This window comes from Corylus avellana, chromosome 4, assembly GCF_965113065.1.
Source record: "Corylus avellana chromosome 4, dhCorAvel1.hap1.2, whole genome shotgun sequence".
Classification (NCBI taxonomy): Eukaryota; Viridiplantae; Streptophyta; class Magnoliopsida; order Fagales; family Betulaceae; genus Corylus; species Corylus avellana.
The window spans coordinates 9,656,990-9,684,013 of NC_142493.1; the positions used below are offsets into that span (position 1 = coordinate 9,656,990).

Consider the following 27,024-nt stretch of genomic DNA (forward strand, 5'->3'; position numbering starts at 1 on the left):
GTACATGAATTAATAAATGATGTCACATAAGTAACATCACTTAAGGAAGCTTCCAAGCAAGAGATGATATTATTTAGTCAAAATATGAGGCCCACATAGGAAGTATAGATATGCCTTCACCTTCATTTGTCCGATCATCATTCTGTCTACCACGATCTCACCGTTAATTAGCCAGCCTAACCTAAGCTAAGCTTATATATACACAACACAACCCCTTTCCTCTTCACTGCCCATATCTCTCTCTCTCTCTCATCTTCATCTTCATCTTCATCTTCATGGCATCTCTTTTTCCCTCCACTCCCCATCCCAACACCGACCCAGAAATAAACGTCGCATTAGAAATTGAAACCGGAAATCCGGTTCAAAACAAAAGAGACGTTGATGCATTTAAAACGGCGACGGTTCAGAGGCGGTCGGAGGATGGTGTTTTCCTGACATGGGAGGATCTGTACGTGACTGTTTCCAACGGAAAAAATGGCACGAAAGTGATCCTTCAGGGCCTAACCGGTCATGCCCGACCCGGAGAGCTTCTCGCCATAATGGGTCCTTCCGGTTGCGGCAAGTCCACGCTTCTTGATGCATTGGCCGGTATGAGCATTTACATATTACGAAAACACAGAATATTTGCTTGCGTTTAGGTAACGTTTGGTTTTTTAAAATCAGAGAGAGTTGCTTTGATAAAAAGTTTTTTCAAAAAATACGTTTTGTTTTTTTAGATTAAAAACAAAAAAAATCAAAGAAATATTTTTAAACTTTATGGAACAGACAAATTTTTTGTTTGACACGGTTTTTCGGTACTAAAAAGTATTTTTTTAAACTTCCTCCAAAACAAGTTCTCTATATTTGGCATAGCTGGTCTTTTACGTAACATTGTGGAATATAAAAGAGTGGTATAAAAGGTTTACTTTACTTGTGAGCTTTGCCTGAACTCTTGCTTATTATAGACGTGAATATAAAGGACTATGATATATGATAATAATTGGAAATAATATCATACATAGTCGTTCTATATATATGGTATTATACTCTGTAAAGACTATAATTACTTGTATTGTTGATATTGCAGGGAGGTTGGGTTCGAACATAAGGCAAACAGGAGAAATTCTGATCAATGGTCGTATGCAGGTCCTCGCTTATGGAACTTCGGTATGGAAAGAAGATAATCGCTGGTCCATGCAATTTTTTTTTTTTTTTCTTCTAATTAAATAAGAAAATACCGAAAAAGGGTTGATTGTCGATAACAAATTCAAAACAAAGAATACAGTGCACAAAGTGGTTAGTAAAACAAAGGGTCACAGGACCCAATTACAAGTAATTTTGGATATTCAAGTCTATAAATCTCGTCATTTTTCGATGTTGAGAGCAGCGTAGGACAAATGGAGGGTGGAGAGAAGGTCGAGATCGGCAGTGTTATGGTGGAGAGCGAGGGAAAACCCAACGAAGTGCGTCGGAGAGGGAACCAGCTAGCGCTATGTTGAGAGGGATATATACAAGGAAAAATGAAAAAACAGAGAAAATCAAGAGGAAGAGAAAGGAAGGGGAAAGAGATCGCGCGATAGACAGGAGGAGGATGAAAGCCATACCTCCTTTCCAGGGCGGAACTACGTTTTCTTATAAAGTTTAAAAAACTTACCCTTAAATTTTTTTAATTTTACCTCCACCAAACTCGATTTACTTCTAAATTTTTTAATTTTATCTCTCCAAACTTCAAATGCTAGTTTAACGGTGCATCTTTCCAAAAAGCACTCATAGGAAAAATCGCAATGAAAGAGACTGAAAAGAACCAAATGGTTGAGAGAGATAGAGAGAGAGAGAGGGTTTACTATTTCACTCACTCAAACTCCTGATTTTGGACTTTGTGGGTGTTCGGCCCTTTGTGGGTGTGTATTCTAGGAAATGGTGACCATTTTTGGTGGGCTGCCCACTGCCTACCCGGCCCACCCACCATGGGTAATGGGTTAGGTACGATGCAAGGGTACACGATCGGATCGGATTTGGTTTAAGCCATAAAATAATAAATAAATAAAATGTTATTATAATTATTTTAATAATTTAAATTTAACTTCACTTTATATATATATATATATATATATATATATATAATTTTTAAAATATTACAAGTCAATCCTAACCAATCTATATCTAGCATGCTTCATTATGCCCTATTTAAACATGGCCCAACAAAACTAAAATCCCACCCGACCACTAACAAAATATAAAACAAAATAAAATTATTAACCTAAACTTTTAATATAATTAATAATTTAACATCAATGAAAAATTTAAAATCTAATAACCTTCAATTGTGTTGGATTTAGGCGTACGTAACACAAGATGACACTCTGATGATGACTTTAACGGTGAGAGAAGCCGTGTACTACTCGGCTCAGCTCCAGCTACCGGACTCCATGACTAAATCGGAGAAGAAGGAGAGAGCAGACACGACTATGAGGGAGATGGGTTTGCAGGAATCAATGAACACCAGAATTGGCGGGTGGGGAGTGAAAGGCATCAGCGGCGGACAGAAGAGGAGAGTCAGCATTTGCATGGAGATGTTGATGCGGCCGAAGCTTCTGTTTCTGGACGAGCCGACGAGTGGGCTCGACAGTGCGGCGTCGTATTATGTGATGAGTGGAATCACACAACTCAGTCAGAGAGATGGGGTCAGAAGAACCATTGTCGCCTCCATTCATCAGCCCAGCAGTGAAGTCTTTCAGCTCTTCCACCATCTGTGTCTCCTGTCTTCTGGTAAAACCGTTTATTTTGGTCCTGCTTCTGAAGCAAATGAGGTAAATTAAACCCTTTTTTTTTATAAATAAAATAAAATAAAAATTAACACCTTTTTGTAATTATAACTTCAAATTATCAATTTTTATAATCTTGGTATCTCATTAATTAATGAACTCTTTTTAATTTCATCCACATGATAATTTTTGTTTTATTAAATCTTAATGGAAGGTACTGAAATGTCTAAAATACCCCCATTTTGATTTTTTTTAAAAAAAAAAATTAAAAAATTAAAATTGGCTAGTGACCCATGATGATTTACATTTGTTTTTGTTTAATTTTTTAATTAACGATAAATTTGTATTTTAATATATTTTACAAGGATATAAGAGATATTTCATCTTTTTACTGTTTGATTTAACTTTAAACCCTGTAGAATAAAATTAAAAGGGACCAAAACCCTTTTTTGGTTTTTTGGTAATAAAGGAATTAAAACCAGAGATACCGACATTGTAAAAATTGATAATTCAAAATTAATAATTGCAAAATCGTCAATATTTTGCGAGGGTAAATGAAGTTTTTGCAAAAAAAAATTAGTATTTTTGGAGCATATTAAAGACGGAAAAACGCAACTGATTAGCCACTCTTCTAATTCTATGTACGTAGTTCTTCGCTCTAAGTGGTTTCCCCTGCTCTACTCTCCAAAATCCATCCGACCACTACCTGAAAACCATCAACAAGGATTTCGACAAGGTAAGATTTTCCTCATATTTGATCTTTCTTAGAGATGATACTATACAAATGAGCTCAAAGTCTCTCTATATCGACTTCAAATCTCCGAACAATTTTATATCTAGATCGCTAATAATTTCAACAGAAAATGTGTAAGAGTTTATTTCTCTAAACAAAAACAAATTGTTCGAGATCTGTTTGAGCAGATATACCCTATAAAGATTTTCTCTCATTTAATAATCAAATTATTAGCAATTGGAACAGCAAAAAAATACTAAGATTGAACAAAAGAATCTTTATAATGATTAGAATTTTTTTTGTTTTATTAGGACATCGAAGAGGGTGTGCCTGGAGCAATATCCGCAGAGGAAGCAATTGAAATACTTATAAGGTCGTATGAATCAACAGGCAGGCGGCAACAAGTAACAAAGGAAGTAGCTGAAATACGTAAACAAGTAAGCAAGTAAATTAGTTAATAGTTTAATTTAGGGAAAAATCCACTTTACTCCTATGAAGTTTCAAGAATTTTTCAATTTGAACCCCAAAGTTTAAAAATTGGCAATGTATCTCCCTAATGTTTCAAAAATTTTCAAATTAAACCTTCCGTTATTAATTTTCGTCAAATTGGACAGAAATCTATGAAATTACCTAATTACTCTTAGGCTTTTTTAAAAAAAATTTCGTCAAATTTAACGGAAATTAGTAACAAAAGGTTTAAATTGAAAATTTTTGAAACATTAGGGAGGTACATTGCCAATTTTTAAAATTTGGGGTTCAAATTGAAAAACTCCTAAAACTTAAGGGGGTAAAGTGAATTTTCCCCTTTAATTAATACTTTTGACATGTAATATTTCCTATATTATTTTGAAATGTTTTAAAAAATTATTATTTTTTTTAATTTTTGATTTTTTTTTTTTTTTGAAAAACAATAGTGAAATGGAAGAAAAAAAATTCAATTTATAAGGATATTTTTTAAATATATATTAATTTTTAAATCAAACTTTTTACTTCCTAAAAAAAAAAAAAATTAAATACTTCAGAACCACCTAAAATTTCACAACTTTATTTTTTTCTCCTTAAAGTTTCTTTGAAAACCGACATAAAGAGACTACACCCAAAAACTATTATTTTTCTCTATCATATATCTTATTATATATTTATACATACATAGAAAACATGCGATATATATATGTCTGATATTTTCTGGTGTTTCAGAGCTATGGAGAAATGGAGAGGAAGAGAAAGCGTGCAAGCTTCATTAATCAATGTCTTGTTCTGACAAAAAGATCTTTTGTGAACATGTTTCGTGATTTGGGCTACTATTGGCTGCGGCTAGCAATATATATTGCATTGGCTGTAGGCCTTGGTACTGTGTTTTACAATATTGGGGATGGTGATGGCTCAGTGCAGGTGGTAGAATATATAATTTCATTTTATTCTTGCAAATTAAGGTGTTACTTGAGAGGATCGAAAATTGAATAATATTTTTGTGCTTTCGATTCATTCAGGCTAGAGGTTCACTGGTGACCTTTATAGCTTCATTTCTGACATTCATGGCCATTGGTGGATTTCCATCCTTTGTGGAGGATATGAAGGTATTTTCAACTTCTTCTTTTTCTTTTGGTTGCAGCTTTTATTGACTTTCCCTTTCCCACTTTGACCAAAAAGAAAAAAAGCTCTCTTAAATAAAAGAAAAAGATATCCACAAAAAAGAACTTAGGAACTATTTGTAGTCAACTTTTGATTTCCAAAATAAAATAGAGCTTGTTAATTGCTCATAGCTTCTCATAGCCCCGGTTTATGCCCGCGGCTAGCTCTCTTTTTTATTACTCAATTTATTGTTAAGTGAGAATGTTTTTTTTTAAAAAAAAATTAGTTGACTTCTTTGCTTCTTGCCAATATATATCATTCGAAATACTCAAAATTTAAATGTTTTCTAACATTATATGCAGCGGGGGAGCCACCCCTGGCCTTGGGGGGTTTTAGCCCCTCCAAAAGTTAAAAAAATGTCATAAAATTTTGAAAATTTCTTTTAAATTTTAGGTCAAACTTAATAAAACTCTCCTTCACTTTCACATATTTTTAAACTACCCCCGAAATTCACAAAACTCTTAATTAAGAGTATTTGACTTTCAATTTCTTTTAATTATTACATTCCATTAAAATTTTCAGTTACATATTCTCAAAATACCTTTGTTTTTATTAAATAAAATATAATAAAAATTATAAAGATTCATATGTTTTTTTTTTTTTTAATAAAAAGAAAACATATTTTCAATTTTTTATTTTTTTTTATTAAAAAACAATTGGCATTTTGAAAATTTTGTCAAAATTTAACAAAAAATCATAACAAAAGAAGGTGATTGAAAGAAATTCAAAGCTCAATACCCTTGGGGTCTTTTTGGGATTAAGGGGTGTAAAAGTGTTTTTAACACTCAAAAAGTCCGTTTGAAGAAAAAAGTACCAGTTTGGTAAAATAAATTAAAAGCGTTTTTAAGGGTCCAAAAAGCCTCAAAATGGCCAAAAAAACACTTTTGGCAAAAGCTTAAAAATGAAGCTTTTGCTTAAAAGCTTTTTTTGACTTAAAAACACGATTTCTTAAACGCAATCTCAAACATGCTCTTAGTAAATGAAGCTTTTGCTCAAAAGCTTTTTTTGACTTAAAAACACTATTTTTCAAACACAATCTCAAACAGGCTCTTAGTCGAGAGTTTTTAAACTTTGAGGTACGTAATGTTAAACTTTAAGGTATGTAGTGTCAAACTTAAGTAAAAGTTTATAGGGAGTTTTATAAACTTTGCCTTAAACTTTAAGTATCTTTATGAAATGTACCTTCCAAAATTAATTTTTACCCCAAAAATTTTATTTTTTTTTAGTTTTGTCCCCCGCCTTCTCCTAAAATTCTAGTCCCGCCCCTGATTATATACAACTTCTCCTAAACTTTTCTTCAACCTTGATCCAGATATTTGAAAGAGAAAGATTAAACGGGCATTATGGTGCTACTGCATTTGTAATCAGCAACACACTCTCTGCCCTCCCATACCTTGTCCTGGTTTCAGTCATTCCTGGAGCAATTGCTTATTTCCTCCCTGGCCTTCGCAGCGGCCTACAATTCTTTCTCTACTTTGCTCTTGTGCTTTTTGCTTCCATGGTGCTGGTGGAGAGCCTGATGATGATTGTTGCAAGCATCGTGCCCAATTACCTCATGGGCATAATAACTGGTGCAGGAATTCAAGGCCTAATGATCTTGGTCGGTGGATTCTTCAGATTGCCAAACGATCTTCCAAAGCCATTGTGGAAATACCCTTTGCATGAAATCGCTTTTCACAAGTATGCCTACCAAGGAATGTTCAAAAACGAGTTTGGAGGGAAAATGTTTCCCAATCACCAAAATGGAGATGATATTCTGAGAAACACGTGGCATGCTGAAATGGGTTATTCCAAGTGGGGTGATCTTGCCGTTTTGCTAGGGATGATTGCCTTTTATCGACTTCTGTTTCTGGGCATTGTAAAGGGTACCGAGAAGTTCAAGCCTTTGATGATTAAGGCTTTCATGTCAAAGAAAAATACGCAGGTTATGATGAATCCTTCTTCTACACCCTTGCATGGAGGGAAGCTGTAGGGCTTGTTTGGTAATGGTGTAGGTTTCTTAAAGCTGCTTTTGGTGTGGGGGGAGTTGCTGTGTAGATCGATCAGTAGCTGAGAAAGCTAGCTGTTTGGTGTATTTTGCAAAATGTAAAAACTAGTATTAGCAGTTGAATGCATGCTTTATAAATGTTGTAGTGTCTGAGATTATCGAAGCAGACATAATTATCTAAAAGATGCTAGCGGCTTTGTTTGAAAGCCTTTTCCCTTAAGCCCTGTACTTGACGTAGATTAATGTGAAAAAAAAGAAAAAAAAAAGTAAGAATGTTTGATTAAAAAAAATAAAAAATAAATGGTATAAAAAAGTGAAAAAATTTTATTTTGTGATGATTTTTTTATTTAAATAGTAATAAAAAGTGAAAAACGTTGAAATGTTTTTATGTTGATTTTTTTTTTAAAAAAAAAAAGATTTGCCAAACAAAGCCTTAAGACTTCAAATTTGGTTCTTTGCTACTCAACTTTTTTACTTGGCCAAGATTGTATTTCCTCCATGTAATGTTATATATAATTAAAGATCATTAAATGTTAGGTTATCTACATGGTTGTATTAATGTTAGATCATTATGACGTATGAGTCAAATGACACTGCCTTGAGATAAAATGACAATGCTATTTTTCTCAAACAGTTTGTTTCTCCACTCTGGAACTTTCTCTCTCTATGTGGAATATCATAGACCCACTTTCCTTCTTTTTTTTTTTTTTTTTTTAGCCTACACGGCCACTCTTAAGAGGACAAAATGGGTTAAATACTAAATACTTTATGGGGTTTTATAATTTTATTTTTTATTTTCTAGAGTTTCATTTTTATCACAGGAGGTCCATGTGGTTTTGATAATAGACCAAATTAGTCATTCTGTCAGTTGACTTAACGGAATTTCACGTGGACCAATCAAATGTTAACACGTGGCATCCACTTAATTTTTGTTAAAATTAAAAAAATGTATTTAGTGTATATATATATATATATATATATATATATATATATATAAAGGAAAAAAAATTTGGGGTGGCCAAGGGGGTGGCCGAAACCACCCCAAGTGGGTACTGGGGGTGGCTCGGCCACCCCCATGGAGCCTAGGGAGTGGCCGAAACCACCCCCAACCACCATTGGGGGTGGTTTCAGCCACCCCCTTGGCTCTAACGGGGTGGCCGAAACCCACCCCCAGTGGGTACTGGGGGTGGCCGAGCCACCCCCATTCGGCCAGATGGGGGTGGCCATTTTTTTTTAATTTAAAAAAAATTAAAAAAAAAATTAAGTGGGTGCCACATGTTAACATTTGATTGGTTCATGTGGAATTCCGTTAAGTCAACTGACAGAATGACTAATTTGATCTATTATCAAAACCACAGGGATCTCCTATGATAAAAATGAAACCTTAGGGGGGGGGAAAATAAAGTTATGAAACCGCAGGAAGTATTTAGTATTTAGCCCATAAGAAAAATACAATTTGATAAAGAGTGGTCTTCTATCAATTAATGTGAATATGTTTTCTAATCGTTAAATAAAATAACTCAAAAATAATTACATATTATTAATAAATAATTAAATATTAAAAGCAATTAATTTGACATGCAATATTTTTTCTAAGTGTTTCAAACTTTGAAATAACGAAAAAAAAAACTATAGTATAATATAATATTATTTTATATTACTTAAATATTAGTCTTACATCCCACCCCTACAATAAGAAGATTTTGGCTCCGCCGCTGCCTCCACACCAAATAATGTTCTTTTTCTTGATAAAACATCTCTTAGGCAAAATACTCATTGACAAAACCATCGACAAAATTACCAAAGCTACTTGATGTGTGCCAAGTATTGCACATTTAGACCCCTTAATTTACATTAGTTAAGCCTTTAACTGTGTCGTAATCTAATGCTTTGTGTTAGTTTTATGTTTTTAGTGTTTTTAGGTTGTTGAAGGAAAACATTACGGCCTCGTTTGGTTCGCGGATTAGACCCTTGGATTGGACTAGCTAACACTAGGTATAGCTAGTCCTTTGTTTGGTAACACTCTATTCCTGGGAATAATCTATTCTCATGGGATTACTAATCCTATACACACAGGGTTAGCTAAGCCACTAAAAAACGAGTGGCTTAGCTAATCCTTTCCTGTGGGATTAAAATTATCGTGTAAATTGCCCACAAAAACCCCACCTTTCTAGCACTCACGTCTCTCAAGGAGACTTTGCAAAACGATCTCCATCTCTCAAAGAGCAACGATCTCTCTTCTTTGCGCAAGGTATCTCTCTCCTGCTCTCTTCTCTTCGATTTTTCTTCTTTGTTTCTTGGTTATTTCATTCTCTCTCTGTTTCTTGAATTTTTTTTTTTTCTTTGTAACGTTTCTCGGTTTTTTTTTTTTTTCTTTTCTTTTGATTCTCTTTATCGTTTCTCTTTGATTCTGTTTAGGTTTTTTTTTTTTTTTTTTTTTTTTTTTTTTTTTTTTAATTCTGTTTCTCTATCTCTCTTTCTCTATACTTTCTCAGTTTGATTTTTAATCCAGTTATATATATAACCTGTGTTCAAGCGTGTATATATATCTATATATATACCCAAAACGTTTCTGAGTTTTTTATTTTTTTATTTCTTTTATTTCTCTGTATCGTTTCTCTTTGATTCTGTTTAGGGTTTTTTTTTATTTTTTTTATTTTGTTTCTCCATCTCTCTTTCTCTATACTTTTTCAGTTTGATTTTTAATTCAGTTATATATATATATATATATATATATATATATATATACACGCTTGAACACAGGTTGTTTAAGCGTACAACCTGTGTTCAAGCGTGTATATATATATATATATACACACACACGCTTGAACACAGGTTAGTCATACCTGTTCAAGCGTGTATATATATATAAAATTATATATACATGACATAACTAAAAAAACAATAGTAGTAAAATTGTTTATCTTTCAATAAAAAGAAAAGAATGAAAGTCCTTAATAATATAAATTGTATTTATATTATAAGGGTATTTTAGGAAATAAGATCATAATACGATTCTATTCATCAACATATTGCATTGTACCAAATGAAAGAATGGGATTAGGTAGTCTATTCCAGCATTACAACCAAACAAAGGAATAGGACTAGCTAATCTATTCCCAGTGGCAGCTAATCCCAGTGGTAGCTAATCATTTTCCAATGGATTAGACAATCCGCGAACCAAACGAGGCCTACATTTAAAATGAAAAATACCGAGTTTTAGAAGAAAGCCACCAAGGAGCAGTATCACGTGAGCACAAATGCGCAGCAAAAGGTTCTACATGCGTTGGTGCGCTTGAGTGCACTGGCCATTGGATCGAGTGCACCCACGGCCAAGAGTCGCACCAGCGCGCGAGCACACATGCGCTACATGAGAAAACTCATACTCGAGTGCGCTCAAGTGTAACTAGTGTGCGATCAAGCACAATGACCTGTCAAAAACTCATTTAAGCGCCGATTTTAGGGTTTTAAATCCTAGAAGCCCCTATAAATACAATGTTAAGCTTCAAGAAGAGGAGATTGGTGATAAAGTCCAATTTTCTACAGTTTTTCTCTCTTTAGTTTAGTTTTCCTTAGGTTTAGATTTATTTTCAATAATTATGTGGAACTAAATTATCAACTAAGGTTAAGGATGAAGCCCCACCGATGAAGAACGATAACATTTTTGTAAGGCAATATTATTATGATTTTATGGGTTTTTAAAGTTTCAATTGTTTTGCTTTAATTCAATTATTGAAACTACTTTTGGATATCTATTGTGATTCTCGGATACATGTGATGTTTTAGGAGAATTTAATATAATTGTTTGCTTGGATCTTGATTAAAATAAAATTAGATATCTATTTGTTTATTGTCTGACGGATACAATTGATGATTTAGTTAAATCCGAATATCTTTTGTGATTTTGTACAATAGATGTTTACATTAGATCTTTTGATTGATTTGTGAGGCATAGCAAGACATACATAGGTTTGTATTTGTGAGAACTTAAGATTTTATTGATGAACATGAATGAGTTGTTTCGACTTGGTGGGTGTGGATTCCACAACTTTAGTATTTTTATCTTGTGATTATTTTTATTTTATTTAGTTTATGTTTGCTTATTTTCAAAATAAAAAACAATTTGGAACTAGGTTAAGATAGAATTAGTTTAGATAAAAATTGACTTTCACGATACAATTCCCTGTGAATTTGACCTCGCACTTACATAAACTATATTGCAAACGACTCGTGCACTTGCGAGTACTTTAAAACTCACATAACTACTATCTTAGTTAATTTTATAAACTCCGGTGTCAAAAACTTAGAAGTGAGTAGGGCGTTCGGGAATTGGCGCTGAGTTAAAATGAATGAAAAAGTTCATAGAGTTGACTTGAATTAAAAATATAACACTTTTTTTTTTCCATTGTATTTGATATTTTTGCCTAATGTATCAAATTTTTATTAAAGGCCGCAAAAAAGAGTTTTACACTACATTCCGATAGAAATCATGAGTCTTTATTTTTAGGGAAAATTACACTTTAGCCCCCCCAAAGTTTGGGGCGATTTTCAATTCGACCACTAATATTTCAATTTTTGCAATGCACCCCCCCAAACTTGCAAATTTTTTTCAATTCGACCAATATCAACTCAAAATTTTCATATTGCCTCTAATTTTTTTATTTATTTTTTATAAAAAAAAAATGAAGAAAATTTGGGGGTGCAAAAATGGCCAAATGGCCAAAGGGGTGGCTACGGACACCCCAAATATTTTTTTTTTCAAATTTTTTTTATAAAAAATAAAAAAATAAATTAGGGGCAATATGAGAATTTTGAGATGACATTGGCCGAATTGAAAAAAAATTTACAAGTTTGGGAGGGTGCATTGCAAAAATTGAAACATTGAAAGTTGAATTGAAAATCGCCCCAAACTTTGAGGGGGTAAAGTGCACTTTTGCCTTATTTTTAAAGATGTAATGAAAGTTCTTTTCTGATTAAAATTCAACTAAATTAGAAAAATCAATTTGTAAATCCTCATTAACTTACTCTTACGATCTCAACCGTTCGAATAAAATATATTGCACGGAATCTCTACCCCTCTTCTCGAAGTCTTTGAAAGCATATATATATATATAGTCTTAGTCTTCGTCCTTTCATTCAAATTCGTTGCGGAGAAAGCGAAGGACGACTAAACCCACTCAAGACTTGGAAAAGTAAGTCAAAAGAATAGCGGCAATGAAGACTAGCCTCATCATTTCCCATTCCTTTGTGATTCTTATCCATCACAGTTTCTTAGTCAATCTCGTAAGATTGTGATATAAATCAAGCCTTTTGTACCCTTGAATAAGAAGTTAACACATTACTTGAAACAAGAAATGCATATACTCTCAAAACACTGGATCTTTCCTCCAAAAATCCTTCATCTCCGACAATTTCATAGAAAAACCTCCCTTTCTTTTTTAATTTTTTATATTTTTTTTTTCTATGCCTTGATTTTTGTTTCTTTCAACTGATTGGGTGAACTCATTTTTGGTCCACAATCTCCGAATTTGGAAGGTCTGCAATTTTTCTGAGCAAAGAGAGCATGTTCTTCCTAATTTCTTTCTTCTTCCTGCACATGGGCAAAAGCAAAAGCAAAAGCGGATTATTTTATAAATAACTAAATATTAAGTGGAATTGACCAATTATGTCAACAGAGAAAATTTTCAATTGGATTGCAGAGGAAAACAATGCGACTTGATATACAAAACCAAGAACAATAATCTCTCCAAGGTCCATATATTGCCCAGGAGCACATTTTAATGTTCATCATAGCACATGAACTTTAACGGCCAAGCGGTGGGGTTAGCCTGGGCGGTGCCGGTGGAGTTTTCTCAGTGGCGATAAGAGAAAATTTGAAGATAGGTTTTTTTAATGAAATTCGTGTAGATGAGGAATTTTAGAGGTTAGATCCAGTGTTTTCAGTGCATTTACTTTTCTTGTTCGAGGTTGATGTGTCAACTTCTTATCGAAGAGCACAAAATGCTTGATTTATGCCATAACCTTATAAAAGTTATTTTCATATATTTTAGAGCAAAGAATTACAATCGAAGAGAAAAATATACCTTACAGTGGAGAGAGTTTGTGATGAACAGCTGCTTCTCTCTTCAGCAATAGCAAAAGGATGGGAATTTATTTTTGGTTTTTATCTGAGTCTCACTTATATCTTTCACGACCAAAGACCCTTGATTTTTAGCCGGAAATCCAGGAGGTTGGTGATAGAGTTGGTAGATGTATCTTAGCATCTCTCTAAAAGAGTTGGTAATTTTGACAAAAAAAATTGAAGATTTTGTTTTTGACTCCTTTCACCTCCATTCCTTCTCTGAATACAAAAATTGTTTTAGGTAAATTTTGTTCTTGACTTCTGTACACTTCTTTGTAGCAACTGAAAAAAAAAAAAAAAAAAAAAAAAAATTGCTTTTCTTTCTTGTCCATTCCTTCCGCCCATTAATTTCTTTTGAAGCTTCCTTCATAAAAGACCAAAAAACCTTTTTCAAAAAGTTTGACTCTTTACATACTCAGAAGGCAAAATGATAATTTAAATGTAAAAGACAAAAATATTCCGACAATTTTTTAAATTCATTAGATTCAGGAATGGCAAATTAGTAATTTCACAATCTAAAGAAATATCAAAAGACAAAAATAACCTTATCTAACTAAATCACGATGAACAAAAAGTAAAGGTAAAATAATAAATTTAAAGTACAAAAGAAAATCATTGTGTGGCCTACTTGTGTTATATTTGTATTCCATTAAGAATGATGTGGCTATTAAAATCACCTTTGATCAAAATTCAATAATGATCTGTCACAAGCACAATGGTGATTTTAATAGTCACATCATTTTTAGTAAGACACAAGTAGAACACAAGTAAGCCACCTAAAATTACTCTAGTCTCTACCTCACTTTTTAGTCATATATAGTAACATTTATATTTGAAAAGTTAAACTCCTTTAAAATGTGCTTTTTCGATTTCAATATTCAAAAGTTGGTATTTGAATAAAAGAAAGAATGTTACATGACATTGCTTCAAATCTTGCAAAAGGAATTTATGTGTCTAATTAGTGTCTATCATTTTAGTTCTCATTGATAATGTCTTGGTGGAATTTGGACATGCTATGACTTAATCAGACTTGAGAAAAGACATGAGATTCTCACTGTCTAAACCCATCTCATGCGACTTTCTACTCTATGATCTAGCCACAGTTAGTTTCCATCACTTACCTTTTTTGGCTTAGAAAAAAAAATGTTAGAAGCGTGCTTACTCTCTCTCTATCATAGGCTTTCTGACGTAGCTATTATTGAATTTTGGATTCAATGGTAATACATTCAAAATTTAATAATAATTTTCACTATTACATTAGTAAGTATACACTTCAAATTAAATAAGTACTTCAAAATGCATGTACATTAGCTATACTAGCAGTCACATTTTTCTTTCACAATTATTTCACAATGCTAACATGACAGTCTTAATCAACTCTTAATTTAAAAATTAAAAAAAAATTGATTAAAGCTATTATATCACATTATAAAATAAAAATATAGTAAAAATCTGATTAGACCATATGTAAATGAATAAATGATGTCACATAAGTGACATCACTTAATGAAGCTTCCAAGCAAGAGATGATATTTGTCAAAATATGAGGCCCACTTCCCACAAAGAAATTAAAGATATGCCTTCACCTTCATTTGTCCAATCATCATTCTGTCTTCCACCATCTCACCGCTAATTTGCCTAACCTAAGCTAAGCATCTTAATTTTTTTTTTTTCCTAATATAATCTAAAGCTTATATATACACAACACAACCCCTTTCCTCTTCACTGCCCATGTCTCTCTCTCTCTATCATCTTCATCTTCATCTTCATGGCGTCTCTTTTTCCCTCCACTCCCCATCCCAACACCGACTCAGAAATCAACGTCGCATTAGAAATGGAAACCAGGAATCCGGTTCAAAACAAACGAGACGTTGATGCTTTTAAAACGGCGACGGTTCAGAGGCGGTCGGAGGATGGTGTTTTCCTGACATGGGAGGATCTATACGTGACTGTTTCCAACGGAAAAAATGGCACGAAATCGATCCTTCAGGGTCTAACCGGTCATGCCCGACCCGGAGAGCTTCTCGCCATAATGGGTCCTTCCGGTTGCGGCAAGTCCACGCTTCTTGATGCATTGGCCGGTATGAGCATTTACATATTACAAAAACACAGCATATTTGCTTGCGTTTAGGTAACGTAAGACCCTGTTTGAAAAATAAAGCTTTTGTTTATATAAAAAGTCCGAAATATGTTTTTGAGAAAAAGCTTCCAGGCTTGTTTTATGCCAAACTGATCTGTTCTGTTTTTGCTTTGATGTATTAATTAAACGGTTTTTCGGTACTAAAAAAGTATTTTTTAAACTTCCTCCAAAACAAGTTCTCTATATATATATTTGGCATAGCGGGTCTTTTTCATAACATTGTGGAATATAAAAGAGTGGTATAAGAGGTTTACTTTACTTGTGAGATTTGCCTGAACTCTTGCTTTTAGAGGTGAATAAAAAGGACTATGATGATTATGATATATGATAATAATTGGAAATAATATCATATATAGTCGTTATATTGTGTGTATATATATATATATATATATATATATATATATACTCTGTAAAGACTATAATTACTTGTATTGTTGATATTGCAGGGAGGTTGGGTTCAAACATAAGGCAAACAGGAGAAATTCTGATCAATGGTCATAAGCAGGTCCTCGCTTATGGAACTTCGGTATGGAAAGAAGATAATCGCTGGTCCATTCAATATTTTTTTTTACTTCTTTTTCCAAGTGGATGACTTATTTATTTATTTTATTTTTCTTCTAAGTAAATAAGAAAATACCGAAAAAGGATTGGTTCCTCAATAACAAATTCAAAACAAAAAATACAGTGCATGAAAAATAACCAAATCGTAAGAAATTGGTCAAAAAATACTTGGATCTATCTAAAGGGACGCGCAAAGCGGTTAGTAAAACAAAGTAAGGGTCACGGGACCCAATTGCAAGTAATTTTGGATATTCAAGTCTATAAATCTCGTCATTTTTCGGTGTTGAGCAGCGTAGGACAGATGGAGGGTGGAGAGAAGGTTGAGATCGGCGGTGTTATGGTGGAGAGCGAGGGAAAACCCAACGAAGTGCATCGGAGAGGGAACCAGCTAGCGCTATGTTGAGAGGGATATATACAAGGAAAAATGAAAAAAACAGAGAAAATCAAGAGGAAGAGAAAGGAAGGGGAAAGAGACCGCGGGATAGAGAGGAGGAGGCGGATGAAAGCCATACCTCCTTTCCGGGGGCGGAACTGCGTTTTCTCAAAAAATTTAAAAAACTTAACCCTTAAATTTTTTTAATTTTACCTCCACCAAACTCGATTTACTGCATTACCTCCTTTCCGGGGGCGGATTGAGAGAGATAGAGAGAGAGAGAGGGTTTACTATTTTCCTCACTCAAACTCCTGATTTTGGACTTTGTGGGTGTGTATTCTAGGAAATGATGACCATTTTTAGCGGGCTGCCCACTGCCTACCGGGCCACCCACCATGGGTAATGGGTTAGGTCCGATGCAAGGGTAGACGATTGGATAAAATGTTATTATAATTTTTTTAATAATTTAAATTTGACTTCACTTTATATATATATATATATATATATATATATATATATATAAAATTTTAAAAATATTACAACTCAAATCCTGACCAATCTATATCTAGCATGCTTCATTATACCCTATTTAAACTTGGCCCATCAAAACTAAAATCCCACCCGACCACTAACAAAATATAAAACAAAATAAAATTATTAATCTAAACTTTTAAAATAATTAATAATTTAACATCAATAAAAAATTGAAAATCTAATAATCTTCAATTGTGTTGGATTTAGGCGTACGTAACACAAGATGACACTCTGATGATGACTTTGACGGTGAGAGAAGCTGTGTACTACTCGGCTCAGCTCCAGCTACCGGACTCCATGACTAAATCGGAGAAGAAGGAGAGAGCAGACACGACGATGAGGGAGATGGGTTTGCAGGAATCGGTGAACACCAGAATCGGTGGGTGGGGAGTGAAAGGCATCAGCGGCGGGCAGAAGAGGAGAGTTAGCATTTGCATGGAGATCTTGACGCGCCCGAAGCTTCTATTTCTGGACGAGCCGACGAGTGGGCTCGACAGTGCGGCATCCTATTATGTGATGAGTCGAATAGCGCGACTCGGTCAGAGAGATGGGGTCCGAAGAACCATTGTCGCCTCCATTCATCAGCCCAGCAGTGAAGTCTTTCAGCTCTTCCACCATCTGTGTCTCCTGTCTTCTGGTAAAACCGTTTACTTTGGTCCTGCTTCTGCAGCAAATGAGGTAATGTTTTTTAATTTTAACACCTTTTTGTAATTATAACTTCAACTTATCAATTTTTATAATGTTGGTATCTCATTAATTAATGAACTCTTTTTAATTTCATCCACATGATAATTTTTTTATTAAATCTTAATGGAGGGTACGGAAATGTCTAAAATAACCCCATTTTGATTTTTTTTTTTAAAAAAAAATATATTAAAATTGGGTAGTGACCCATGACGATTTACATTTTTTTTGTTTAATTTTTTAATTAAGGATAAATTTGTATTTTAATAAATTTTACAAGGATATAAGAGACATTTCATCTTTTTACGGTTTGATTTAACTCTAAACCTTTGGAGTAAAATTAAAAGGGACCAAAACCCTTTTTTGGTTTTTTGGTAATAAAGGAATTAAAACTTGGGATACCGATATTGTAAAAATTGATAATTCGAAATTAATAATTTTTTTTTTTTTTTGAAGAATTCGAAATTAATAATTGCAAAATCGTCAATATTTTGTGAGTGTAAATGAAGTTTTGGCAAATGTTTTAGTATTTTTGGAGCATATTAATTAGAGATGGAATACGCAACTAATTAGCCACTCTTCCAATTCTATGTACGTAGTTCTTCGCTCTAAGTGGTTTCCCCTGCCCTACTCTCCAAAATCCATCCGACCACTACCTGAAAACCATCAACAAGGATTTCGACAAGGTAAGATTTTCCTCATATTTGATCTTTTCTTAGAGATGATACCATACAAATGAGCTCAAAGTCTCTTTATGTAGACTTCAAATCTCCGAACAATTTTATATCTAGATTGTTAATAATTTGAACAGTAAATATGTGAGAGTTTATTTGTCTGAACAGAAACAAATTGTTCGAGACCTGTTTGAGCAGATAAACTCTATAAGAACTCTCTCACATTTAATAATCAAATTATTAGCAATTCGAACAGCAAAAAAATACAAAGATTGAACAAAAGAATCTTTATAATGATAATAATTTTTTTTGTTTTATTAGGACATCGAAGAAGGTGTGCCTGGAGCAATATCCGCAGAGGAAGCAATTGAAATACTTATTAGGTCGTATGAATCATCAGGCAGGCGGCAACAAGTAACAAAGGAAGTAGCTGAAATACGTAAACAAGTAAGCAAGTAAATTTTTCAAAAAAAAAAGAAAGTAAGCAAGTAAATTAGTTAATAGTTTAATTTATACTTTTGGCCGTTATAATATTTCCTATATTATTTTCTTTTTTTTTTAAAAAAAAAAAGAAATTTTTTTTTAAAAATCCAATTTATAAGGATATCCGATATGTTTTAAAAAATTATTATTATTTTTAATTTTTTAATTTTTTTTGAAAAACAATAGTGAAATGGAAGAAAAAAAATCCAATTTATAAGGATATTTTAAAAATATATATTAATTTTTAAATCAAACTTTTTACTTTTTGAAAAAAAAAATATAGAAAAAATTAAAAGGTCAAAAAAAAAACAATTTATAAGGATATTTTTTAATTTTTTAAATTTGTTTTCTAATTTTTTTAAAAATATATATAAAAAAAATTAAAAAGAAAAAAAAAAAAGAAAAACCAATTTATAAGAATTTTAAAAAATAATTAATTTTTTTTTTTCTAATTTATAAAGATGTTTTTGTCTTTTTGCTATCCTTAGGGAGAACATTAACATTTGTTGATAGTTCAGGAAAATATTGACACAATTGATAATTTGAGAGAAGTATGTACTTTTTCGTTTAATTTTCTTATAGGTTTATAATTAATTCTCTTCCTTATTTACTCTAGATTATTATATTCACCTATTACTTTTTCCTTATAAATAGAGACACCTTTTGTATTATGTAATATAAGTTAATATATTGTAAGCTGAACGTGTGACATGATTCATGGCTATGATACTAAATGATATTTTGGGATAAAACTTATCACTTGAAAAGTGAAAACTGACTTAAAGACGCGACATCCAAAAACTAATATTTTTCTCTATCATATATCTTATTATATATTTATACCAACAAGGACAACATGCGAGATATATATATATATATATATATATATATGTCTGATATTTTCTGGTGTTTCAGAGCTATGGAGAAATGGAGAGGAAGAGAAAGCGTGCAAGCTTCATTAATCAATGTCTTGTTCTGACAAAAAGATCTTTTGTGAACATGTTTCGTGATTTGGGCTACTATTGGCTGCGGCTAGCAATATATATTGCATTAGCTGTAGGCCTTGGTACTGTGTTTTACAATATTGGGGATGGTGATGGCTCAGTGCAGGTCGTAGAATATATAATTTCATTTTATTCTTGCAAATTAAGGTTACTTGAGAGGATTGAAAACTGAATAATATTTTTGTGCTTTTGATTCTTTCAGGCTAGAGGTTCACTGGTGACCTTTATAGCTTCATTTCTGACATTCATGGCCATTGGTGGATTTCCATCCTTTGTGGAGGATATGAAGGTATTTTCAACTTTTTTTTTTTTTATTGGTTGCAGCTTTTATTGACTTTCCCTTTCCCACTTTGACCAAAAAGAAAAAAAGCTCTCTTAAATAAAAGAAAAAGATATCCACAAAAAAGAAGTTAGGATAGAGTAGAATATCATGATTCCGTCCATTGAATATTTAGTGTTATGCATTATATGTTGGGATAAGCAGTGTTTTGGTGGTCTCGAGACGTTTGATGGTGGGGAGTGTGTGGGACCCTTTCACGGACTACGATTGACAAAACTGGGCAATTAGCTGGACCATGGTTGGCTTGTCGGGGCGCGAGGTTCCCGGTTGCCTTTACGGGATATAATAGGTTACCAAAAATCATAAAATTTCCCTCTTTTTTTTTTTTTAATATGTAAATATCTCTACAAAACATATATGAAAAAATTAAATTAAAATTTTTATCTCAAATATAACTTCGTCATTGGATTTTAATATGAGTAATGATTTATTTTATTTAAAATTAAATTATTTTGATTTCATTATTTAAATATGATAAATATTGAAGCAATAAAATTTAAAATATTTATTTTTTAAAAAAATTATCAAACATGCCTACAAAATAAATTTTATAGATTTTTAATTTTTAATTTTAATTTATTTTTTTATTTTGACAAACAGCTCTTCCTGTCCTTTTACTCTGATTTTTTTTATGCTTTCAATTATGATCAATGAAAAAAGAAAAAGAAAAAGGGTAACACAAAAGTTGTTCACCTCACCACCAATGATTTGTGGGCGGCTGCGTAAAGGCCTAAAGGGTTCGAATTTTGAAGTCATGGTAAACTCTTTTTCACCGAGATGGTTAAGGTTAGAGGAACAGTATATGCACTCTCAACTTCGAATAGTATTATAGGGATGATTAGAATAATTAGAATAATTTTAGAGTTTTTCAAAATGTGAGGTAATTTTTTCAATTATTATTATTAAATTATAATTTATTAATAATTTAAAAAAATAAAATTATTTAGTGTTATGCATTATAGAGTAGAATATCAAGACTAGTTTTAGTCAACTTTTGATTTCCAAAAATAAAATAGAGCTCCTTAATTGCTCATAGTGCAAAGTGCGTCTCATAGAGCCCAAAGCCCCGGTTTATGCGAGTGACTAGCTCTCTTTTCCATCACTCAATTTATTGTTAAGTGAAAATGATTCTTTCTTAAACTAGTTGACTTCTTTGTATCTACCCGATATTCATCATTTGAAATATCCAAAATTTAAATGTTTTCTAACATTATTTGTAGGGGTAGAACCGCCCGTAGCCTTGGGGGTTTTGGCCCCTCCAAAAGTTAAAAAATGTCATAAAATTTTGAAAATTTCTTTTAAATTTTAGGTTAAACTTCATAAAACTCCCATGAACTTTCACATGTTTTAAAAGTACTTCCTGAAATTCAAAAACTCTCAATTAAGGGTATCGAATTTTCAATTTCTTTCAATTATCTCATTTCATTAGAATTTTCTGTTAAATATTTTCAAAATTCTCAAAATACATTCTAGGATGAAAAAAACATATTTCAATTTATTAAAAAAAAAAAAATGGTATTTTAGAAATTTTGACAAAATATAATAGAAAATCCTAACAGAATAAGGCAATTGAAAGAAACTGAAAGTTTACGACTTAAACTTTAGGGTAGTGTCAAAACGAGTAGAAGTTTATAGGGAGTTTTATAAAGTTTTCCTTGATTATACACAACTTCTCCTTGATCCAGATATTTGAAAGAGAGAGATTAAACGGGCATTATGGTGCTACTGCATTTGTAATCAGCAACACACTCTCTGCTCTCCCATACCTTGTCCTGGTTTCAGTCATTCCTGGAGCAATTGCTTATTTCCTCCCTGGCCTTCGCAGCGGCCTACAATTCTTTCTCTACTTTGCTCTTGTGCTTTTTGCTTGCATGATGCTGGTGGAGAGCCTGATGATGATTGTTGCAAGCATCGTGCCCAATTACCTCATGGGCATAATAACTGGTGCAGGAATTCAAGGCCTAATGATCTTGGTCGGTGGATTCTTCAGATTGCCAAACGATATTCCAAAGCCATTGTGGAAATACCCTTTGCATGAAATCGCTTTTCACAAGTATGCCTACCAAGGAATGTTCAAAAACGAGTTTGGAGGGAAAATGTTTCCCAATCACCAAAATGGAGATGATATTCTGAGAAACACGTGGCATGCTGAAATGGGTTATTCCAAGTGGGGTGATCTTGCCGTTTTGCTAGGGATGATTGCCTTTTATCGACTTCTGTTTCTGGGCATTGTAAAGGGTACTGAGAAGTTCAAGCCTTTGATGATTAAGGCTTTCATGTCCAAGAAAACTACGCAGGTTATGGTGAATCCTTCTTCTACACCCTTGCATGGAGGGAAGCTGTAGGGCTTGTTTGGTAATGGTGTAGGTTTCTTAAAGCTGCTTTTGGTGTGGGGGGAGTTGCTGTGTAGATCAGTACTGAGAAAGCTAGTTGTTTGGTGTATTTTGCAAAATGTAAAAACTCCTATTAGCAGTTGAATGTATGCTTTATAAATGTTGTAGTATCTGAGATCATCGAAGCAGACATAATTATCTAAAAGATGTTAGCGGCTTCGTTTGAAAGCCTTTTCCCTTAATCACTGTAGTTGATGTAGATTAATGTGAAAAAAAGAAAAAAGTAAGAATGTTTGGTTAAAAATAAAATGAAAAAGTGAAAATTTTTTTGTTTTGTGATGATTTTTTTATTTGAATGGTAATAAAAAGTAAATAGTGTAATATAAAAAGTGAAAAAAGTTGAAATGTTTTTACGTTGATTTTTTTAAAAAAAGGCTTTGCCAAACAAGGCCTTTAAGACTTCAAATTTGGTTCTTTGCTACTCAACTTTTTTACTTGGCCAAGCTTGTATTTCCTCCATCTAATGTTATATATAATTAAAGAAACAAACCTTCTAGGATGATCAAACAAAATCAAATCGATCAACATAATTGGAAAAACATGTCGAGAACGGTTCTAGAACATTAACTCAATGTTTCTAACATGTTAATCATGTTTTAAACATGCCAATCAATTAAAGAAATAGTTTTTTCAATCAGTATAAACTGTTAAGGATAAGCCTAACAAGCCATCAGGTATCTTCTTATCTAAGCAATCAGATACGTCCATATCAAATCCAAATCAATCTCCTCATACACAAGGTAAGGATGGAGGAGTTTAGCTAGGAGTCTTAAATGTATCTTCATTATCTAGATCCAAATACTCTCTCATCTATTAATAGGGCTGTAAACGAGCCGAGCTTGGGCGAGCTTTGGCTGTCCAGGCTCGGCTCGTCTATTTTGGAGTCAGGCTCGAGCTCGAGCTCGAGTCGAGCCTGACTTTGCTGCTCGAGCTCGGCTCGACAGAGTATGCACCCTGCTCGAGCTCGAGCTCGAGCTCGACTATTTTGCTCGAGCTCGAGCTCGAGCCAGGCTCGAGCTCGACTTTGTTTTTTTGTTATTTTTTTGGGTAATTTAAATGTATTAAATTACAAAAATCATCCAGAATATTTTGTACCTTAAAATACTAAAAAATACTAAACAAACATATCAGATTAATGTCAATCTTACAATTAAAACTAACAAAATCAACTAAAATGCTAAAGAACATTAAACAAATACAACATGTTAATCCCAACATTACAATCATCCATACAAAATCAACTAAAATGTTAAAAAACATTAAGCAAACATAACATATTAATCTCCACCTTACAATTCCATACACAATCAACTAACATAATCAACTAAAATGCTAAAGAATATTAAACAAACATTACATATTAATCTCCACCTTACAATTCCATACACAATCAACTAACATAATCAACTAAAATGCTAAAGAACATTAAACAAACATTACAGATTAATCCCAACATTACAGTCATCCATACAGAATCAACTAAAAGTCTAAAATGCTAAAAGACATTAAACAAACATTACAGATTAATCCCAACATTACGGTTATCCATACAGAATCAACTAAAATGTTTAAGAACATTAAACAAACATAACATATTAAACTCCACCTCACAATTCCATACACAATCAACTAAAATGCAACATTGTACAATAACAATTATTTTCCATCTGGCAGATCAATCTCCACCATCTCATCATCATCCGTATCCTCCACCTAATATAACAAATGCAAAGTAATTACTTCAAATACAAGATATTAAGAAACTGAAAATAATAAAAATAATTTAGGAAAAATTAAAACTTACCGAACCACCTCTTTTTAGCCCATACATTGCTCTCACCCAATCAGCCCCACATAGTAATTTATCATTGACTATATAATATCTTCTTTAGGAGTATATTCCTCCTCTATAGTCCAAGTCTAGTTGCAAAAGTATAGAGAATTATGTTAATAGTAGTCTTTAGTCTTCAATCATTTGATTATTTTAGGATGTAATATTGTCTTTAGGAATAGTCTAAGTCTAGTTGCAAAATTAAGTATATTTTCTACAAATGATGTAATCCATCGCATTCATTTTCCAAAGAATAACAACCTATTTTCTGTGAGTTGTTATTCTTGATGACCAACGCACAAATCTTAAGTTTACCAACGCACAACCAAGTTGTTATTCTTGATGACCAACGCACAACCAAGTCTTGATGACCAACGCACAAATCCTTATATTTTATTGTCTTTCTTTGAATTCAAGGGGTATTGCTTTCATTTTTTTCAGATTTCAACACGCTCTTATCTTAAGTTTTCTCTTTTCCCACATCCACTACTTTTTCCCTTCCAGAAGGTCGACAAGGTCAACTAAGCTATTTCTTAGAAAATGGGTCAATCACCCAAGTTCTCCCATCAACCAAAACAATGAATAAAACCAACAAGAACTAAAATACAAAACCCCCCCAAAAAAAAATCACAGTAATTACCACCCGTGTAGCGAAACCCCAAACCACCGACCACCCAAGAAGAAACGGAAAAAGAAATAACCCAAAGAGAAAAGAAAAACCCATAAATCTTCTCACCTCCTCCGCCTCCGATCCGCGGCGTACTGCGAGTCTGCAAGAGTGAAACGACCTCCGAGAGCGGCGTGGATAGCGGGGTTGGCAGCGGCAAGTTCCTGGAAACCGGGCACGATCCGTTCAGCTTCAGCCAGGCGTCAAGGTGTGTGGTTGCTGCGGTGATGGTGGTGGTTGTTGTTGAGGGCACTGGGTAGTGGTAGGAGCGGCAACAGAGATAGGAGGCGAGGAGGATGGTGGAGACAGTGAGAGGAGAGGCGAGACTCGAGAGAAGAGAACGGAGAGAATAGAGATCAGATTTAGGTTAAATTTGGGTTCTTTGATTTGCAACCGTTAGATTTGGAAAAATAATTAAATTTTAAATATTAACGGTTTGATTTGTTTTACCAAAAATGTATCCCATGTGGCTGTTTCTACTCTGATCTGTTGTGCTTGTTTAATATGATCCATTGATCATATAAACGTTTTCAACATTTAATATTACTAGTCAGATTAGATCAAACAAGGCAAGCTTACGGTGTCTCTGTTACACCATATACATTTTTCTTAGTAAATGCTTGATAGTTGTCATCCATTAATATCATCCAACGGCTATTAGATCATCAAAACATTTTGGACGGCTACGATTACACTAATATAATTATATTCCATATATCAAATTCAAAATTCAAAATTTGGGAATTATGAATAAAAATTGTGTTATGTAGTATTATTTAGGGAAGTTTGTTATTTTAATTTCAATAATTACAATTTTAAAAATTGTGTTTTTTTAATCGCGTATTTTTTTTTCTTATTATTGTAGATTAATTATTTTTTAAATCACAATGTAAAACGCTTTAATGCTTTATGTCACACACTTACACACACTAATCACTATTATCATATTACATATAGTATTATTTAGTTAATATGTTAAAATGTTAATGCTTAACACGGGTCAATTATATAATGTCAATATTAATATATATTATATTTTATATGTAAACATTTATATACTTTTTATGGGTATATGGTTGTATCATTATCTAATTTATATGGGTAATGGTTATGGGTCAATGTTAATTGTTATAACTTATATACTTATATTATATGTTCTTAACTTCTTATTATTACGATTCATGATATATGATTTAAATTCAAATTGTTAAGTTTTTATTTACCGTAAATTTTGATTATAATGTATAAATTAAAAGAAACATATTAGTTACTTAATTATTAATCTTTTTTTTTTTTTTTTTTGAAATAAATACATTCCAATTTCATTGATAATAATCATGAGTATAATGCTCTTACAGTCGTACATCGCAGGAGCACAAAGCCCTAAAAATGCAAATTATAGCCGAAGCTATAAGGATACAACATCACCTAAAACCTTCGCTAACCTATGACTAATTTTCAGTTAATTTTAGTCCACTCGAAGGTTTGGACTAAAATTCACATCCACGACCTAAAAGATCTGGATCAAAGTTCAGTTCACATCCAAGCAGGCAGATCAAGTGGCCAAGCCTAATTACAAAACAGAAGCAAGAAAACCGAAATACTCAAACTCTAAGTAATAAATTCATATGATCTAATGGTCGTACACTCATACTTAAATTTTATGATCATATTATCTCACAATTAATATTAATATTATCTTAGATCTAAGATCATGTGATACATCATATATGTTTTATAAGAATAAAGTATATAATTATAATGTATTGATTAAATAACACAATAACTTATGCAGATATACCATATGATTATATAATGATTAATGATTATGTGATATATACGATTCCAATTTCCAATTTCCAAAGTATAAACTATCTAATTATAATATTTGTATTAAATGACACAATAACTTGTGCGGTTGTACACTTGTACTATATAATTATATCATATGATAAAATGATTAATATATATATATATATATGTGTGTGTGTGTGTGTGTGTGTGTGTGTGTGTGTGTGTTTTTATATTAATATATACATATATTATATATATAATATATATACACACATATATATAAATAACAAAAAAAAAAAACAAAGGTATATAATATATTTGTTATTATT

At 32.6% G+C, this 27,024-nt stretch overlaps 2 protein-coding genes across 2 annotated transcripts; both read left to right on the forward strand.

Annotated features, from left to right (window-relative positions):
• Positions 1-248: 248 nt before the first annotated feature.
• On the forward strand, positions 249-7,279 carry LOC132179748 (ABC transporter G family member 1-like). The gene is made up of 8 exons (XM_059592513.2): positions 249-588; positions 1,067-1,146; positions 2,319-2,789; positions 3,394-3,480; positions 3,789-3,914; positions 4,675-4,869; positions 4,968-5,054; positions 6,422-7,279. Exons 1-8 carry the CDS (start codon positions 276-278, stop codon positions 7,079-7,081), a joined length of 2,019 nt encoding a protein of 672 aa, XP_059448496.2. The 5' UTR covers positions 249-275; the 3' UTR covers positions 7,082-7,279.
• A 7,650-nt stretch (positions 7,280-14,929) lies between these two features.
• On the forward strand, positions 14,930-22,518 carry LOC132179747 (ABC transporter G family member 1). Its single transcript, XM_059592512.2, has 8 exons — positions 14,930-15,298; positions 15,804-15,883; positions 17,033-17,503; positions 18,109-18,195; positions 18,505-18,630; positions 19,582-19,776; positions 19,873-19,959; positions 21,696-22,518. The coding sequence occupies exons 1-8, from the start codon at positions 14,986-14,988 to the stop codon at positions 22,353-22,355; spliced, it is 2,019 nt and encodes a 672-aa protein (XP_059448495.2). The 5' UTR covers positions 14,930-14,985; the 3' UTR covers positions 22,356-22,518.
• Positions 22,519-27,024: the final 4,506 nt, after the last annotated feature.